The sequence below is a fragment of the Lissotriton helveticus genome, chromosome 1_1 (genome assembly GCF_964261635.1).
Source record: "Lissotriton helveticus chromosome 1_1, aLisHel1.1, whole genome shotgun sequence".
Classification (NCBI taxonomy): domain Eukaryota; kingdom Metazoa; phylum Chordata; class Amphibia; order Caudata; family Salamandridae; genus Lissotriton; species Lissotriton helveticus.
Window position 1 is genome coordinate 702,071,070 of NC_136057.1, and position 19,568 is coordinate 702,090,637.

At 42.1% G+C, this 19,568-nt stretch overlaps 1 protein-coding gene across 2 annotated transcripts in view; it reads right to left on the minus strand.

Annotated features, from left to right (window-relative positions):
• Positions 1–19,568, minus strand: part of ACSS3 (acyl-CoA synthetase short chain family member 3) — a 1,350,383-nt gene that overhangs the window by 461,715 nt on the left and 869,100 nt on the right. The window contains exon 10 of one of the 2 annotated variants that reach the window (XM_078674231.1): positions 1,884–1,952. The exons of the other annotated variant lie outside the window; for it this stretch is intronic. Within the exon in view, the coding sequence (XP_078530357.1) occupies positions 1,884–1,952 (69 nt within the window). The remainder of the gene's footprint in view (positions 1–1,883; positions 1,953–19,568) is intronic. 2 annotated transcript variants of the gene reach the window in all.

The window sequence follows — 19,568 nt, forward strand, 5'->3', positions numbered from 1 at the left end:
AAGAAATTTTGAGAAATCAAGAATGAATTGTCCATGTCTGATAAAGGATTGTAATTGAGAGGGAATAAGCTAGTTTCTCCCCATAGTTTGAGGAATCGGATTTTGGAAATTATGCATGAAGGGCATTTGGGCATTGTTAAGCCAAAAATAAGAGTAGAGGCCTCTTATTGGTGCCTGGGAGTGGATCTTTACATGGAGAAATTTGTAAGGAAGTGCGAAAGTTACATAAATGAGGACAAGATGCAGAAAGTTTTTAGACCTCCTTTGGGACCTAAAGAGAAACCAGAAAGCCCTTGGGCTGCATTAGCTGTGGATATTTTAGGCCCAATTTTGGATTGTGAGGGGGTGTCAAAATACATTATGGTACTGAGGGATATGTACTAAAAGTTGCCTGAAACTGGAATTAATTCTAATTTGGATGCTGAAGTCATTATTTCATTCTTGGAAAAAGTCTTTTTATGAGAAGGTATTCCTAAAACTTTGCTTAGTGACAATGAGCCACAGTTTACTGCGAGGAAGTATAAAGATTTCCTGGCCATGAATGGGATCAAGATAATGCACACAGCAGTGTCTCATCATAGAGGAAATGGTATCATGGAAAGTTTCAACAGGGTGATTATGGGAAGTGTTCAAGCTGCAATTAATGCAGGTAAACATTGGGAAAAGCATTTGTTTAGGTTGACATGGGTTTAGAGAGTCACACCTTCCTTGACAGGATATAGCCTGTCAAAGTTTTGAAGGGACGTGAACTTTTTACTAAGGACAATAATGCATGGATTTCTTCAGAGTTGGCCAGGAAACAGTCACCTGAAACAGTTAAGGAAAAGTTGGAGTTGGTCAAAAGACGTACAAGGAGTATTATGATACGAAGACTGGAGCAAAGGATGGTGATCTGCAAAAGGATGAGTGGGTACATGTGAAGCTGAATCGTAGGGTCAAGAAAGGAAGTAGCAACTTTTCGCAATTGCTTCAAGTAAAAGAGGTGTACTCCTGTTCAGCTAAGTTGTCAGATGGAAAGATATAGCATTTTAACAAACTGTCAAGATGTAACAAAGCATTGTCATGGGAGGTGAATGTGAGAAGGAAGTTTAAAAATGGAGGCAGAGGTTTGTGGCGGCTGAAAAATTATTAGGAGGATAATGGCAATCATAAGGAAGCACTACTATCTCACAACCTCTATCGGAGGAATTATTACCATCCACAGTACTACTCCACTATATAATACACACAAAAGATAACCGGATGGTATCCTAACTAGAATGTGAATATGAATGTGCAAAAACAGGACTAAAAAGGCATTTGCTTTTTAAAGACGAGAACCCTCACTCACCCTTGGGTGACATTGGGCTCCCTCTTGCAGACAGTGCCCACAAGGTGCACAGTGAGGGCTACAACTCTCCCTCAGGAGAGGAGCGTGAGGTATTTTTCACTTCAATGTTTTATGTAAGTGAGGGGCAGAGTGCAAAAATAATATCAAAAGTGAATTAGAACTATCTCATATGGGGAGTTTTTTTTAATAGGTATCCCCTATGGACAGCATTAAAAAGCAGTGTGAGCGATAGGGGTATGGATGTTCGCTATCTGATTAGCTCAACATGTTTCTGCCTGGATGACCAGAGGTTCGTGGCATTCTTCAGGATCAACGTCATGTCACTCTGCTAACAATGTGATAAAAGAAAAGGAAAACCATACTTATTGCTATGGGTGTTCTCAGAACCAACTTCAGTCTGGTCTGTTTTCTGTAACACACAATCACATTAATATGTCATAGGTATATTCACAATTCATGTCCATTGACTAGTAACCAAGTGCAAGTGAAAAGGAGTGTCAAATCACCACACACGTGAAAAAACACACACAGGTGAATTGATTAATTATCTCACCAGTATCAGACCAATTGTCTGTCTCTACCTTTAGCCGGTCCTCTGTATATGTATATAGGTCACGGGAACCTAAAGGCAACATCAAAATCGTTTCAATAACCATTATATACAACAACATATCAAGGTCCTTAAAAACACATGTCGACAGTAATCTCACTCGTAGTTTGGTATGTATGTAACTATTCATCAGCAGTAAATGTTTTATGTACTATGCTGTTCATATAGAACATGAATCTCAGTGTTTGTATCACATGGCACACAGTTTTTTACAAACTCTTCTCATATGGGGATGTAATTCTATATGTCTCATTCTCTAATCGCTCATGTCTCTATGCAGGGAAAGCGAATGATCAATAAAACAAACCAATTGAATTTATCTATCAAACACTGTTTGTGTATCCTGGTTAATCTAATATATCCCACTTCTTAACATCACAAGTGTTCTCAACCGGAACAGCGAATCACACACTTTCTCTCTTTCAAACATCTGTGTTTATAGTTATATATACAGGTGGGAAATTGACAACACCACTTTTATATAATTCTGTGTCCCACGCTGAACAATTGCTGGGAATAGTAGTCTCTAGTTTGTCAATTCCCACATAATAAGCTGTACATTGTTGTCTTCTTCGGTGCATAATGAGATTTATACTTTGGACCTCCTCACATGTGGGGAAAGCTCTAATCACCCATATCGTAATACAGGGCACTCAAAATGATCAACAACGCAAGCCAGTTTAATTTAGAAACCTGCTCATGTATAACGATCATGTATAACAGTCAATCTCAATAACTCACACCTACTGACATCACAAGTATTCTCAACATAAGTATCGGGCACACTATCTCTATCCATAACATCTAACACCCCATCAAAGATGATAACGTCTTCAGAATTGATCCAATCTTACCGGTTGTCCTGGCGTCTACTGTCTAAGTACAGAGGCCAAAGGGAGACCGAACCACTAACAGCTCTGCCTCAAATACTGTTGTCATAATCATATAATCATAAGGAAGCAATCAGGAGTTGGAAGGGAATGTGGAAGATTCAGTAAATGCCTGCACTAGCAGTCACCAGATGGGAAGGAATGGGAATGATGAGGAGTGTGTACATGATAACAGCTTAGTAAACGCTAATCGACTTGAAATAAACAAGTTGGCCATTACACAGAGTGGGAAGTCGACCACTACTCTCAGAGGAAGAGTATTGTACAGCAATGCCGTTATTTTGTAACATTTATTGTGTAAACGGAGAAGATGTGTGGTATCTGTATGGTATTGTGGAAATCGCAAAAATTCCTGTTAGCATAAGCTGAAGCCATTTTGTTTGTGGCATCCATTTTAGTTAGCCATGTGTTAGCCATGTGCTTCTTCCATCTTCACTGTTGCCTGCTTTTCTATTCTGCTTGAGTCATCAACTATAGTTAACTCTTTCAGTACTGAGCCAGAGCACAGCACAAGCTCAGAAAAGCCTGTAGCTTCTAGAATGCACCTGTTTTAGAGTGTAACTGTCAGGCTGTTTTAACTAATGTAAACAGAAATGTCTTCCCTCCCACTTTGCTGACCAAGACATATTTGTATGCCCATGTTAGTCAATAACTATTCCTGTGTGTGCCAGTACCTCCCCTTCGAGTCTACATGCTGACTATGCAACAAATGGGTATATAAGGCCCATGGCTTCTGTATTCCTTGGAGTACCTCAAACAGTAAATATAAAATGTAAATCCAATATTTGTAAAGCGCAAACAGCTACCCGAAGGCAATACAACAAGTGGGGTTTTTAGTGTTTCAGAAAAAGGTTGGGCGCACTACCTGGTGTGAATGTTGAAGTGTACTAAAAGCTATGTTCTGGTGTGGTACGGAAGGGCGAGCGGATAAGACCCCTTAACCGTTCCAAAGAAGGTCAGTCACCAAACCTACAAAACAATGTAAAACAGCAGTACCCTCGCACCCAACAATCACGGTATTTCGACAGTGGTTACGTGATTAACATGATTCAATGCATAGAGCCACATTAAGACAATTGCAATCCTGTTCAGTTTCTAAGGAAATGGATATAGGTTTATTGTTTCCACAACCAGCTTACACGTGTTTCGTCGCGTGGGAACAAATCACTGCGACTCCTCAGGGCTTAAGACACGACCTCAAGTCTCATAGGTCTGGAGTGATGTGTCTAAAAAGTCTGATAGCGTGTCGAATTTGTAATCCTGCCCGTCACAGACGGGTACGTGTGACGTGAGGAGGGAGAAGAAGAAATTAATCGAGCGTCTACGGAAGTCCCAGGTGTGGTGGTATCTTCCGTAATGGGAATGGTGAACTCACGGTTTCTGAGTTCGTGAGCACACCAATTACAAAGTGCTGCGTCGGTTCGCGTGGGGGCAACTCGAATCCGGAAATATCAAGGACGCGGTATCCCTCCTCCTTTAGTTCCCGGTCGCAGTTTTCCAAAATACGGTCCGTATTTTGGAAAACGACGACCAGGAACTAAAGGAGGAGGGATACCGCGTCCTTCATATTTCCGGATTCGAGTTGCACCCACGGGAACCGGAACCTATACTCTGTATCCCCTCCCGGTTTTGGCTTGATGTCCACACTCATTAAGCACTGCCGACGCAGCACTTTGTAATCGGTGTGCTCACGAACTCAGAAACCGTGAGTTAACTACCACGAGAAGATAACCATACTTTCGTTCACCATATATCCATTTCCTAAGAAACTGAACAGGATTACAATTGTCTTAATGTGGCTCTATGCATTGAATGTTGTTAATCACGTAACCACTGTCGAAATACCGTGATTGTTGTGTGCGAGGGTACTGCTGTTTTAGCTACCCGAAGGCATCCCGGCGCTGGGGGCCATTGGGGAGATTAAGCAAGTTATTGCCTAGAGTCACATGATGCTCGGCTGACCTGCCCCCGGTGCCGGGGATCGAACCGTGAGCCCCAGATTCCAGCGTCAGTCACCCTGGTCGCGGCGCCACACCTCTGCCCGAGGGTGTTGTATAGATGTAGTGCCACTCATGAGAGGTTAATAAATCTATTTGTTTGATATTACAGCTTCCGTGCCAATCTCTTATTTGTTGGTTTAAGAACCAGCTGATAGATAAGGGTGAACCACCTGCACCAGTGGGCCCCTAAAAAGGCTAATTTCCACAGTATCTGAAGTGGTCAGATACCATTGACAATGGTTACTATGGAAGAAGGATTCAAGAAACTGTGAAGGTGATGACAGTTGGGAGGACAGTTGGAGAGAGCTGAGTTAATGAGCAGATGTTGACTTCCTTCTCTCCGAATAAACCAATTGAACTACATCTTGCTTCCTGTGATTTATGGAATGACACTACAGTTATCACATCACAAAGGCATAAGAGACACTATGATTTAAAGGCAGGTTTTTGACATTGGTCATTTATTTTACTGCGCTACTCATCCCAATGTACGGTGTCAGATCGCTTTATCTCTCTCTCACAAACACACACACATATAAATCAAATATGTGTGTAAACCAATGTACAAGAAATGTTACATATCACAATGAGCGTTATGCGATGTAGGAGTCGCATTTCATCCATACTGGTAGGCATTATATATTAAAAGTATGGGCATGCAAAATTCCTGTAATTTGCTTTCAAGCAGTTACGCAAAACTACGGCACAATTGCAAGAACTTACACTTAATAATGTGAAAAGGAAATCTGTAATTTTACACTGCAGTTTAAGGAAAAATGCACCTTCCAACACGGTTTGGCATGAGGATGCATCTAAACAAGAACACCATGAACAACAACTGCTCGTGTTCTGCAGTTCCTGTGCATCTGTAAATGTTTACAATGAATGGCTCCAAATTACGCATAGTGGCATAATGGCATAATTTTAGCAATTTCACATAACAAGTGTAACATAAAATACCCGAAATTATGTAAATGTAATACATTTTGCCCAGGCCTCAGTAAGTGTGCTTGCCTTGATAAACACAAAGTCAGGATTTAAAAAGTAAAAAATTGTTAGGTGTTGTTTGTACTAATAATACCTTATTACTATCAAAAGGAACCCTTTCAAGAAACCTTATAAAAATAATTGCAGTTTGTATACAGCTTCTTGATGCCTCTTCATAGTTCAGTGTGCTATATTAGAAGGATTATAACCTATCAAACGAAGCAACAAAGGGATCAATATGACAAAAGAAGTAACTTGCTGAGCTATCCATTTAAAATATAAATCTGTGATCTGCATGGTATCCATTGTGGTTTGTAGCAGGTACATTAACCCTCAGTGCTACTTTACAAACTGTGATTAGACAAAACACAGATTTTGCCACCAGGTCCATCAACCTCCCGAGTTATCTTAACATTATTAGCCCCTAAAAATTGGTAGACACACAAAGAACTCTACAGTAGATGCCTTATCTTGGTAAGATATTTTAAAATACACCCAGATTGTTGGCAATAAAGTAATCCAGAAGAGATTTATTGTCACACTTGTCCTTGTTGCATTGCAGCAGAGATTTCCATAAATGTAGAAGTTGACTATCAGACTCCGCTTTTCATGATTCTACCCCTCATAACTCATTCCTGTAGCCACACCGCAACCCCGAATTTATCGGATCCCGGAATTATTTATTTCCATTTCCAGCACTACAGTCAATAAAATGGCGGTATACATCATTTAATTGCCACACTGTGTGAGGTGACCTAGGACTGGCTTTTAAACAGCCCAGCCAATCCTAGTGTTCTCCACACAGCTTGCCTGTGCTCATTTGATAGCTGCTTGGGCTGGGGGGTTACTTGGAGGCATATAAGTCTTCTTTCAGGCTCTCTGCTTTTCAGTAGATAGGCTGATGAAAACTGCCCACACAACCATACAAATGAAGAGGCAATGAGACTGGCCCTGTCTGCTCTCCACAGACCCCACCAGCGAATGGTGCACTGCCACAGCCACTTGAGAAGACCTCAGGCATGCATTGACAGCACTGAGCCCTTTTCGCACAGCACTAACAATCACCAGGGTGTGCCATCACTGCCTTCTGCATAGAGGATTATAAACAGTGTCCTTGCCCTGCAGTGTCTGCTCAGGGACCTCACCATGCACTGCCAGACGTGGGTTCCCAGCATGCAGGCACAGACTTGAACCTCATTGTCCAGTACCAGCCTTCACCCTTCTACTGCATTGATACAGATATCTCAATAACATACAAAGCTCCTGGAAACATACTCTGTCTTCAGACGAGGTGTCCCTCACCTCACAATACCCTCCTTCACCATGCAGTGCACGGGCAGGATTCTCAGCATGCAGTACCAGGTTTGGGCTCATTCTCATGTACCTCACACTCTACTGGTTTGTTAATCTGATTCCATACTACACATTGCCCCTAGGGGCCTATGTTCTATTAATAGAGGAGTCCCATTGGCTCACAGATATTTCAAGCACTCTTTAAGGTTGCATCTCCTACATCATTTCCCTCATGTCTCTCGTTATAACCAGTGTCATTGTTACTGCAGAATGCCACCTGCAATTGTTTTGTGAAGAATCGACTCAGTCCACTCAACCTGACTTCATGATTTCTTTATGTTCATTGATTAACATTAAGTTTGACCAATTAGCCTTTTCATTCGGCCTGGCTTTTTTTCGGATTTACCTTCACTTGTATCTCTCTCACTGTAGTGTTGGTGAAGTCTGATAGCTGGGAACGAGGGAGTGAGAGCAGTTGTGCAGAGGAAGGTACTTAGAGGATGAGCAGTGATGGAGCCGGGGTGAAAAACACAATTTTTTTTATACCCCTCGTAAAGTTTCTTTACCATAACTGTAATATGTAAAGTCTCTTTACCATAACTGTAATATGTAAAATTAACCAACGTAGAATAGAAAGCATGTTAGACGGGGACCTGGAGGGTCGGCCGAGCACAGTGATCGCACAGACAGGTAACTTCCCCCCCACAGATGGACACCACACAAAGCTTATGGTAACACCTTTTATAGGCACTTCGGGTAGTAGAGTGGTACGATACAGGGCGATCAGGACACGATGATCCTCTCAATTCTAGTCTCTAGTAAGGGAAGGGGGTAGCGGGACAGTCTTGGTACCCACGGGTACGGGTGTGTAACGGTGATAGCTCACAATCCTCGAGCTCGGTGTTCGGATGGGTCAGACCGCGGCAGCGCCGGCAGGTCCCGAAGAGGTCGTAGGTGGCACGGGCCGCGGCAGCGCCAGCAGGTCCCAACGAGGATGAAGGTTACAACGGGCCGCGGCAGCGCCAGCAGGTCCCACGAGAATGCAGGTTGCAACGGGCCGCGGCAGCGCCAGCAGGTCCCACGAGGATGAAGGTTACAACGGGCCGCGGCAGCGCCAGCAGGTCCCACGAGAATGCAGGTTGCAGAGGGCCGCGGCAGCGCCAGCAGGTCCCACGAGGATGAAGGTTGCAGAGGGCCGCGGCAGCGCCAGCAGGTCCCACGAGGATGAAGGTTGCAGAGGGCCGCGGCAGCGCCAGCAGGTCCCACGAGGATGAAGGTTGCAGAGGGCCGCGGCAGCGCCAGCAGGCAGGACAATAGTTCACTAGGCAGGGCTGTGGCAGCGCCAACAGTCCGTCAAGGATGAGTTCGTCGCGGTGTCTCTCGACTCCAGGATACAACTGCCTTCCTGTCCTGGGGCTGCCTCAGTTATAGGTCTGGCGCCCTTTGATGTCCGGACCCTCGCTCTTGGAGGTCGGGAGGTCTGGGATGAGGGAGTCCAGACACCCAGCAGGGGGGTGGAGCCAGCGCCCGAGGAGGCTGGGGGTGCTCGGCACCTGGCGGGGGAGAGCCATCGACACTTCGTACTCCCATTGACCTGCCAAGTGGGCCGTTCACCTCCTGGGTGGAGGGTGGTGCCGGGATGTCGGGGCCTGGCCAGGCCCAGGGTTGGGGTCGGGCTGAGGCCACACGGCCGCGTGGTGCCGTGTCCAAGATGGCGGCTGGGCCGGGCAATGGTGCTGACGGTGGCCCGGGCCCTGTCCTGCGGGGAGGGAGCGAGCCCTTCATGTGGCCTGTCCAACAAAGCACAAACACAAATACACGTGGGATACTAATATGCTTGTGTTGCAAACCGTAATCCATTAATTATTTGAAACTGTCTTACTAATATAGTGCGGAAATGCTATAATCTAATGAAATGCTATTCATGAATGCTTCCTAGATGTCTAAATGTGGCAGAAATGATGGAGAATGGTAAGAAAACAACGCATATGTGTGGCCTGAAAGCTAGGTAACCACTAACAGGGTAAACGTAGAATGGGGGGGAGGTAAACAGAAGGGTTTTATTTCGAAAATTAAAGTTTATTTGTGTTTGTTTCTATGACAGTTCCCGTTATGGCCCATGCGGCCTAGTAAAACATGGAGGGTTTGTCAGACTCCAAGAGACCATTTTTCTACACATGCGCGACTTTGCTCGAGAGATGTGCAAACAGCCTGTGCCTGTGTGGCTGGTGTCAAGGTCAGAGTGGCCTGAAGAGCAGAATGGTGCCAAGTTAAGATGTCCGTGTCGTGAGCCTGGGGAAATATATGAAAGTGACAAGTTAAAGGACAAGGGTGAAAGAATGTAATAATGAATAATCGGAACCTTATTGTATTTGGAGCTATGACTAAGTGAAAATATGGACAATGAGGAGATGAAATTATCCTCATCCACCCCTTGAATAGACCAATGAGAATTGAATGCGGACCCTAAAAATTTCAAATTTTAGTTAGATAGGGAAAAAGGGTATAAAAGAGGTTGTTTGTAGGAGAGAAAAAAGCTTGCTTTTGAACTACTTTTCGCACCACGACATGCTGTCGGACTGATCGATTTTCCTTGGTGCAAAGACTGAATTTTTCGTGACTTTAACTTTTGATGAGGACGGAGTCCTTATGAGAGGTGAACATCTAGAAAGAATAGAGAGGCTGTTTTTGGGAACTTTTCCGCTTTAACCCTGATTTCTATTGCCGAAGAAGATTGGTAATATGTCTTTTACTTATTTTTCTAAACTGTTCTGCTAATAAATGTAAATTGTTTGAATTTAAATTTCTCTTTCTTTAGGTGAATTAATAAAATGTTTAATAGAATTTGCACTAAGGGTTTAATAAAATAAGGTCATGCTAGGAAATTTAGAAATTTTAAATCAAAATTAAATAAATGAAGAATTAAGCTGGTCTTGTTGTTCGTTAGTTAACTTTTACTAGCTGATCCATTGACCAAACAGTGGGGTGTCTTAATGTTTTCTAGAGAATTTAACCATGGTAAGATCTAATGAACTGCAGATGTATAGAATGTATAGAATTTAGATTAAATAGATGAAGTAGGACACTCCGCTATTCCAGCAGCTATTCCTCTGGTTATCTCACTGATCTTGAGAGCAGGGTGATTTGTGTGAATGAGTGACTCGCGGTGTTATGGGCCCAACCGACGAGTAAAGTGTTGTAGCTCCTAGGATTTAAGTGATGGTTTGAAGGTTTGTTTTAGAGCAGCGCTGGATCAGTTTTTCTTGGTAGCAGGAGTCTGGTTGCTATAGGATAACCTGGACAGTTAATGAATAGATTTAGCAGGGTATTGTATATAGAGTGTTGATGTACAGAAATTATGACTAACATTATATGTTGAGTCTGTATTACGTTATGTGTAGCCGGAATTGTGAGGCTTCTGGGAAGTGGGAAGCTGGTTACTCTGCCTAGGAAGAGGAAAGTGTGGCAAGTAAGTTGCACATTACATAGTCTGTTTCAAAGTGGTAACATTGTTGTGTGTTACAAATTAGGGACATTTTACATGTAAAAGTGGTGAATGTATAGCGAAGGACACTTGTAAAATCTTGGCTCGAAGTACAGGAGTCAAATTTACTCTGATTGAAACTTAGCTCTAAGAGAGTAGCAGAGTTGTTACCGGAGCTTGAGAGAAGGGTAAGGTAGAGGGAAGTGCTACTTTATCGGCAAAAGTAAAATTCTGTGGTAGAAAAGAAGTAAGCGCTGTCTACTGGTAATACAGAATTCTTGTGAGTTTAAGAAAACTATCACTTTGGTTTTAGCGAAACAGAAGAATGGAAATGTTTTGTGTTGTTACTAACTGATTTTAGTGTATAAAGGTGTAAATATAGTGTGTCGATAAATTCTGTAAAGGAGGGGTCAGCCGAAGCTGCAGAAACCGAAGCAGGGCTGAAGTTAGAAGTGTCGCGCTGGGATTGGTCCACATGACTAGAATGGAGTGAGCACTGATTGGTGCGCTAGCAAAAACTGTCTAAGCATTGGTTGAAAGCGATCGGAACGTATTCTGTTCTGATTTGTACGTTAGTGTGAACCGGGCTGTGATAGGTTGGTGCAGCAAAGCAGTGCAATTGTTTGAAAGTCAGGAAACGATCTGAAAAATGGAGTTCTATTATGGAGAAGAAAAAGAAAAACCTACATGGTTTAAGAAATTAAAGATCGTGTTTAAGAAGGACAAGGGAATAGTGACAAAAGAGCGAAAATTGCTTCCTCCACCTAAAACGCCTGCATCGTACATGATGACAAAATATGGCTATCATACCTGCATATGGTTTGAGAATTGGGCAAGATATACTAAGAATGATGGAGTATTGGCATTTCCAGAAGTAGGCTCTTTTAGCACTGCTGTATTACGGAATTTGAGAGTAAAAATGACTAAGCTTGAACCAAGACCTAGACCAACTCAATTTGAGGCATTGACCGAGTGGGAAGATGAGATGCATGCATTGGAGAAAGAAAGATTTGAGGAGTTCAGAGGACCTAGAGGTAGATTTCGAGGTTTATGGGGAACGACTCATGAGAGTAGAATGCGAAGATAGAGAAATGCTGATATGTGTGATGGAATGTATCCGGTAAGAACAGTTGATGAAATGGTAGGACGGAAGTGTACAGAAAAGAGAAATAATGTGGAACCAGAAAGAAAGAGTTATGGGGATTGTGAGACAGAGTATTAGGGACTGGAGGAGATATTAAATAGGAGACCCCCTCCATATCAACCGAGTCCTGTAACAGTGACTCCAAATGCTCCGCCAGTGGAAACCAGATTTACTTGTACACCAAAACGATTTTCTGAAAATAAAGACAGTACAGAGAGGGAGGAATTGAGATATGATTCTAATGCCCCATTAATGGAAACTAGACTTCCTTTTACTCCAAGACAAAATTGTGAAATTAGAGGGAGTATTGATAGAGCAGAAAGGAGGTTTGAAGGAAACCCAAGGACATCCGAATATGTGCAATCTCCTAATGAATTGACTGAAAAGATACAGGAACTCACTGAGAATATAGAAGCTGTGACCGTCCCAGTAACAATAGGTCCTGTGATTCCGGTGTTCGAAAATAAGAAAATAAAAGAACCATCGTTAACTATCCCTTTGAACCAAAGTTTACAAAAGGTTTACCCAGATTTGTCTGAAGTTAGACATGCTAGTCAGATGACACCGCCTGATATGACCTTTAATCAAAGTCTTCCATATAAGTTTCCAACGGGTGTGGAGTTGGATTCTGCAACAACCGAAAGAAGTATAGAGAAAATTGATTTATCACAAACCCCTGTATGACCGACAGAAAAAGAATTAAGTGATTGGCTTAAAACGTTGAAATTAAAGGATCAAGAACCTAAAGTGTTAGACATGGAAGAATTAATAATTGGAACAATTGGAACAGATAGGTTAAAAGCAAACCAAGATTATGAATTAATGTTCATGTGCAAAAGCATTACATGGAGAGCTGAAAATCTGCATGACCGACTAGAAGGACTGGCAAATGAACTTAATATAGACTTTGCAAAGATTAAAATGTTACAAAAGCCTTACAGAGTAGACTTTACTGTAAATGATATTGACAATATGAATTCTGCCAGAAGATGAACTCAGATAAAATAATTAATTGTGTTGTTGAGGAAGTGGGGAGATGTGGAACGGTGGAAGAGTAAATGGGCAAAGAAAAGGGAAGAAATCAATGACAAAACGTCATTAGCATTTCCAGTTAGAGAAAAAAAGTCGGTAGCGAATGAATTCCCTATGAGAGAAATACTGGGAGGAGGGTATGTGCATGTTCCTTGGACTAGACAGGATATATTGTCATTTACAAATGATTTCCCTAGGTTACGAGAGAAACCAGTGGAATGATACCGACAAGTGGATCGATTTGTAAAAGTCTCAAAAGTGTTATGGGAAGATTTGGATGGGTTGTTTGACATAGTACTACCAGCAGATTTATGGTCTGAATTTAAGACTTCTGTGGATTGGCCGAAAGCCAAGTATACAAGAGATACTAGAACAGGTGCTCCAGGACCTGAGGTAATGCGGAAATATGAACAGGTGATAATGTTCTTAAAGAATAAAATCCCTCCAAAAGAAACAGATTGGGTAAAGATTGACAGGACATTGCAAGAACCCAAAGAATCAGTACACTCATTTTATGAAAGATTATTGTTGGTATTTAAGCAGTACATTGGATATGAGGAATTGAGCGAGAAAGACATGAGTCATTTTGTGTATCGTTTTGTTTTTGGACTAAGACCAGAGATGGGGGATATGATCAACCATAACTTGATGGGTTGGCAGTCATGTTCTGTTGACGAAGTGTTGAGGAATGCAACATATTGTAGTGATGAGATTGACGTTAAGCAAAGAAAGCTTAAAGAGAAAGCCATGTGGGCACAAGTGAAAGTGGCTGAACATCAAGTAGCTCAATTGGAGAACAAAAGTCATGATGGAGGTCAAGTGAAGATGAAAGGAAACCTAAATAAAGGAAAAGGAATGGGTAATCTAGAAGAGGCGAAGAAAAAGTTTCCATGTCACAATTGCTGCAGGTTAGGGCATTGGAAGAACAAGTGTAAGTTGCCACTGAGAGTTAATCCTGAAAATACATCATTGACTCCACAGGTGCAGAATGAGGTAATTCAGCAGTCATCGCCACAGCAACAGGTAGTTACCCTACAGAGTCAGGTGCCTCAACCACCACTTCCATACAGTGTAAATCTACAGAAATACAGTGGAGAGACAGGATTCTTCGGAGGAGAACAGATAACAAGATCACCTAGAGTGAATGTGAGTCCACAGTATTGGCTGTGGTAGATCAATCTGGTCCTTTTGTGAATGGAAAGGTGAATGATGTAAATGTGACTTTCCTAGTGGACACAGGTGCTACCGGTTCGACTGTTAGATCAGTAGAAGTTCAAAATCTTCCTCTCTCAGGAGATAGCATCCAAGTGGTAGTTGTAGCGAATAGACAGATTAAAACATCCTTGACAGAATCAGTTGAAGTGGAAATTGGCAATTTTAAAGATATGCATCGATTTGTAGTGTGTAGTAGTCTTGTTAATCTTCTTGGAAGGGACATACTGTGCAAAATGAACTGTGCCATTTACTGTTCACCAGATGGCATTTAACTCCAAACTCCAGATGAATATAGATTGTATAAAATGACCCCATCACTGATAGATTCAGAACAAAGTAGCATGTTTCCTGTATTTGATAAAGAAAAGATACCTGGTGAATTAAAAGAGACAAGTCAAGGAAAAGGTGTGGGATTTCAAAGGAGAAGATATTGGATTAATGGAAGGTGTGGATGCTGTGAAAGTTTCTGTAAAAGAGGGAGAAAGTTACCCAAATATTCCTCAGTACCAATTGACAGCAGAAATAATTGAAGGAATAACTCATGTGATACACAAAATGATTGAACAGGGAATTTTGGGAGAAATAATAAGCAGTCCATGTAATTCTCCTATAATGGGATTGAAAAAGCCTAATGGAACATTTAGGATAGTGGAGGATTTACGAAGAGGTAATACAATTATTGTCCCATGCTGTCCTGTTGTGCCAAATCCAGCAGTGATCCTGTACTAAATTCCAGATGATGCAGAATGGTATACAGTCATTGATCTATGTAATGCGTTCTTTACGGTTCCATTACCCCTGAGAGCCAGCCAATATTTGCTTTCCGGTTTGGAGACTGTATTTTGGCATGGTGCCGAATTTCTCAGGGGTATACTGAGAGTCCCTCCCTCTTTAATCAGTTGTCAAATAAATCATTGGAGAGTTTGAACATGCCTGTAAATTCCGTATTGGTTCAGTATATTGATGACCTTTTGGTGGCATCAAGAACCAAGGATGCATGTGTTTCAGATACCATTGCATTACTGAATCATTTGGCAGAAGGAGGACATACGGTGTCACCATCAAAGTTACAGTTCTGTCAGAGAGAGGTACAGTATCTAGTTCACAAGATTGCCCAAGGAGTCAGACAAGTTACCGTAGAAAGGATCAAAATGATACAGGGAATGAAACCTCCTGTAATACAGAAACAAGTGAGAGCGTTCTTAGGAATGGTAGGTTACTGCCGACAGTGGATTAGTGGATTCTCCCTGATAGCCAAGCCATTGCAGAGACTGACAAGAGCAGATGTAAAAGACCCCAAAGTGCTAAACAAGGCAGAAATTGAGGCTTTTGAACGACTGAAAACCAGCCTGTGTGAAGCACCAGCATTGGGTATGCCTGATTATGAAAAAGAGTTTGAACTGTATTGCAGCGAACGAGAGGGATGTGCATTATCAGTTCTAATTCAGAGACATGGGAAATTGAGAAAGCCAATTGCATATTTCTCAGCGGTTTTGGATCCAGTTGCTAGGGCATTGCCAGGATGTCTGAAAGCAGTAGCTGCTACAAGTGTGAGTTTGGAACAGAGTGAAGGTATAGTGATGGGATTCCCGCTGAAGGTATATGTACCTCATTCAGTGGAAATTCTCCTCACTAGGACCAAAACACAGTTCCTTACCAATAACAGGATGACGAAGTATGAAAAGGTAATTCTGGGTGCAGATAATGTGACAATAGCACGATGTGTAAATGTGAATCCATCCACTCTGTTACCTGATGCCATGGATGTGGAGCGGTGAAATGAAGTTGCTCATAAGTGTCTGGTTGTTCTAGAGTATTGTACCAAACCAAGACCTGGCATTAAAGATGAGCCATTGCCTGGATCTGATTATGTAATGTTTGTAGATGGTGTAAATTCAAAGAGCGGGCCTGCACACCAGTAATAATACTGCTTCAGTCCTAATTTTAAATGAGTTTCTCCTATCTTAAACTATTTTATGCGTGCATTCACGTGAAGGGATGTAGCCCTACGTCCCCACTGTCATGAAAATAAGAACACAAGGCTGTGGCAAACCACAACCTATGTGAAGCATAGCTAAAGACAAAAATGCCTCTCTGAATGTAAACCTTCAAAAATCAGAATCAGAATACATACATTTTTGTATGAGATGAACAAGAATCATTTTTAATTCAAACACTGTTTGAAAACTCAATCCAAAATTAATTTCACTCCCAAGATTTCAAATATTGTTTAAGTAAACCATTACCATCATTCAATGAATAACTCAAACCAACATAAAGCAATGTATTGCCTATTTACAAAATACAACAGAAAGGCTGTTTTTGGGAATTTTTCCGCTTTAACTCTGATTTCTTTTGCTGAAGAAGATTGGTAATATGTCTTTGACTTATTTTTCTAAACTATTCTGCTAATAAATGTAAACTGTTTGTATTTAAATTTCTCTTTCTTTAGGTGAATTAATAAAATGTTTATAGAATTTGAACTAAGGGTTTAATCAAATAAGGTCATGCTAGGAGATTTAGTAATTTTAAATGAAAATTAAATAAGTGGAGAATTAAGCTGGTCTTGTTGTCCATTAGTTAACTTTTACTAGCTGATCCATTGACTAAACAGTGGGGTGTCTTAATGTTTTCTCGATAATTAAACCATGGTAAGATCTAATGAACTGCAGATGTATATAATGTATAGAATTTAGATTAAATAGATGAAGTAGGACACTCCGCTATTCCAGCAGCTCATCCTCTGGTTATCTCACTGATCTTGGGAGCAGGGTGATTTGTGTGAATGAGTGACTCGCGGTGTTATGGGCCCCACCGACGAGTAAAGTGTGATAGCTTCTAGGATATAAGTTATGGTTTGGAGGTTTGTTTTAGAGCAGCGCTGGATCAGCAGGCAATAGATGAATGCTTGAAAACTCTGATATCGAATAGCACTACCTCAATATACTCTTGCAGATGTGATTGGAAAAGATGAGTCAGAAAACAAGCTTTAAGGTTTTGTCTGAGAATAAGGTGCTTGGTTTTAGTGAGTGGGTGTGAACATTGTTGTAAGGGGGTTATCTTTGCAGCATGGTGATTGGCTTTGCAGTGTGGTCCATGTCATTGTTGTGAGATGGCAGGCCCTGCTGTGAGGACATTGGCCTTGTTGCATCGTGGATGGTTTTGTTGAGAGATTGTTAACATTGTGTTGACAGGGTGGAATTGCCTGGTTAAAAGATGGTTGGCTTGGATGCCTAATGGTTGACTTTCCGATTGTTTTTTTTCGAGGTGGGCAGCTTTGCAATGAAGCTGTTGAAGATGTTAACCTAGAGCGTATTCTATGGTAAACGTTCCAGACCTGCACATGCTGGCCTCTTGCAGTGGATTCATGGGACCTGATGGTGGCTTTTGTCAGAGGAGCATATGACATATCAAGGGTTGTGGTGTTGTAATTTGTTGTTGGGGTATTTGAGAGGTGGCTTAGGAGTTATAGAGAAGCTAGATCAAAGATTTCAGATTTTATCTACCAGTCCTGTAGAATTGTTCTTGATCACTTAGAGGTGGGAGGCTGGCTTTCCAGGGTTCAGTTAGATACCTTAGCCCGGAATTGAAGGTGTACCACTTCTCAGAGGTGGCCTTTGGGAAACATAGTGTCAGAAAAGCCAGAGTTAGTGGTGGACCACTGACGACAACTGGGTGTGAAAGGTGATTTGGAAGTCAGGAATGAATTTAATTTTATTCCCCTTGCTGCAAGAAGGGACGACCAGATGCCAAAGGTTGAGTGCATGGTCTTATGAAGGTAGGGTGCTTGGTGTCGAGCAGCAGAAATTCCACTTTTATTCCAGTGACCTTCAGGAAACTCATGGACCAGTGCCCGCCAAACATGTTCCAGGGCATACCTTTGGTTTTGCTTGATCAGGACCCACTTCAATTAGACATCATCAGCACTGGAGTGGGAGAATGACCTAGCGGGTACACCAGAGGGGCCTCTTCCATGAGTCTCACTGCAAAGGGAATAGCTAGAGAAAACAACCTAGGCCTTAACCATCCCCCTTCCTTATAACAAGGATGTAGGTAGGGACAATTGGTGCAAACCTTTACTTGAATCAGAGACTTCTTGAGACATCTGTTCTGCACCTCCCTCCCCGACAATAAGTGAGTTATGGCACTCTGATCCAGAAAACTTATGATGATGAGTTACATTCCAATTTGTGTGAGCATCACACTGATGAGTTCCAGGAGGTATATTACAACACTGGTGGATTTGTAGGGCATGGTTCCACATTTGTGGATGACCTGAAGTGCATTTCCTTAGCGGTTTACCTGATGCAAGTTTCCTGGTTTAACTTTTGGGTTTGCAGGATATTGTTCCACACTGGTGGGTAAACTGGATCACACTTTCTTCTTAGCAGTTTGCTTGGTGCAGGTTTCCTGGTTGTTTAACTTTTGGTGAAATATCTCGCTTAAGTTTTAACATTGCTGAGAAGGGAAGCTCCTATCCCCACTACCTTTACAAAACATGTGTCCATGGTTGTTGGCTTCCTAGCATATAAGTCTTTATTGATTGTTTACCTCAGTGTTTGTTTCCTTGTTTGTGGTTTCCTAGTAAGCGTTAATTAACCAGTTGTAGAGTTCTAAGCATATGTCTCACTGTTGAGTGATTCCATGGGATGTTTTTCCTTTCTGGTAGAATAAGTGGTGTGTTTTTTCCCATTGATTGTTTCCTTACATTGAACTCCAATACATTTGAGGACCTCGTGTGTATATCCAAGTTGGATTACCTAGATGCATTCAGCAGTTTGTCAATCGTCTGATGACCAATTTCGGTTGGTGGGTTATCGGGCAGAGGTTTCCTGGTTGGCTTTTCACCTTTGGAGGGAATGCAGGATGATTTCTCTGTTGGCATTTGCTTGATGACTGCTCATTTTAGCAGGGTACTACTGGGAAAGAGACCCTTTTAAACAACGGCCCATAAGCCTACACTAGGGGAGTGTTGTCCAGTGATGTAGAGTGATATGGTACATGTTAAACTTGCCATCCTTGGCGTGGTTAACCCTCACTTTTCCCTGAAGTCTCATGGAAACAAAATACTTCTTGTAACTCTGCTGGTTCTGCTGGACTCTGCCTTCTGTGAGACCTACCAATGATTGAGATGCCGCCTCCTGGGCCTCAGAAGTGAGTTCTGCAGCAGTTTTTCTGCAAAACTTAACGCAGTGACCCATTTGCACTGATCAGAACAAACTCTGTGCCCAGCGATACTGACGCATTGCCGATTTGACAACAACATGGGTCCCGACATCGAATTTCAACAACAACACAGCACCAATCCGAAGAAGCCACTGCGAGGCTTGACTCCAATGCAGCGCAGATTCTTTGACACCAACTGCGAGGCTCAAGTTCGATGCATCAACCCGACGGTGTGTATTGGACTAACACATTGAGATGTTTATGCTTGCTCCATACAAAGTTACTTTCTCAGCAGGCCCTGCCTGGGTCCTGCAGCCAGCCTGCCCTCCATCGCGATTGTCCTGAAGTTTAGATTTACCCAGATCTAGAGCAACGTCAAGTAACCGTTTAGTGCTTTTCACTTCTCCTAAGCACTGT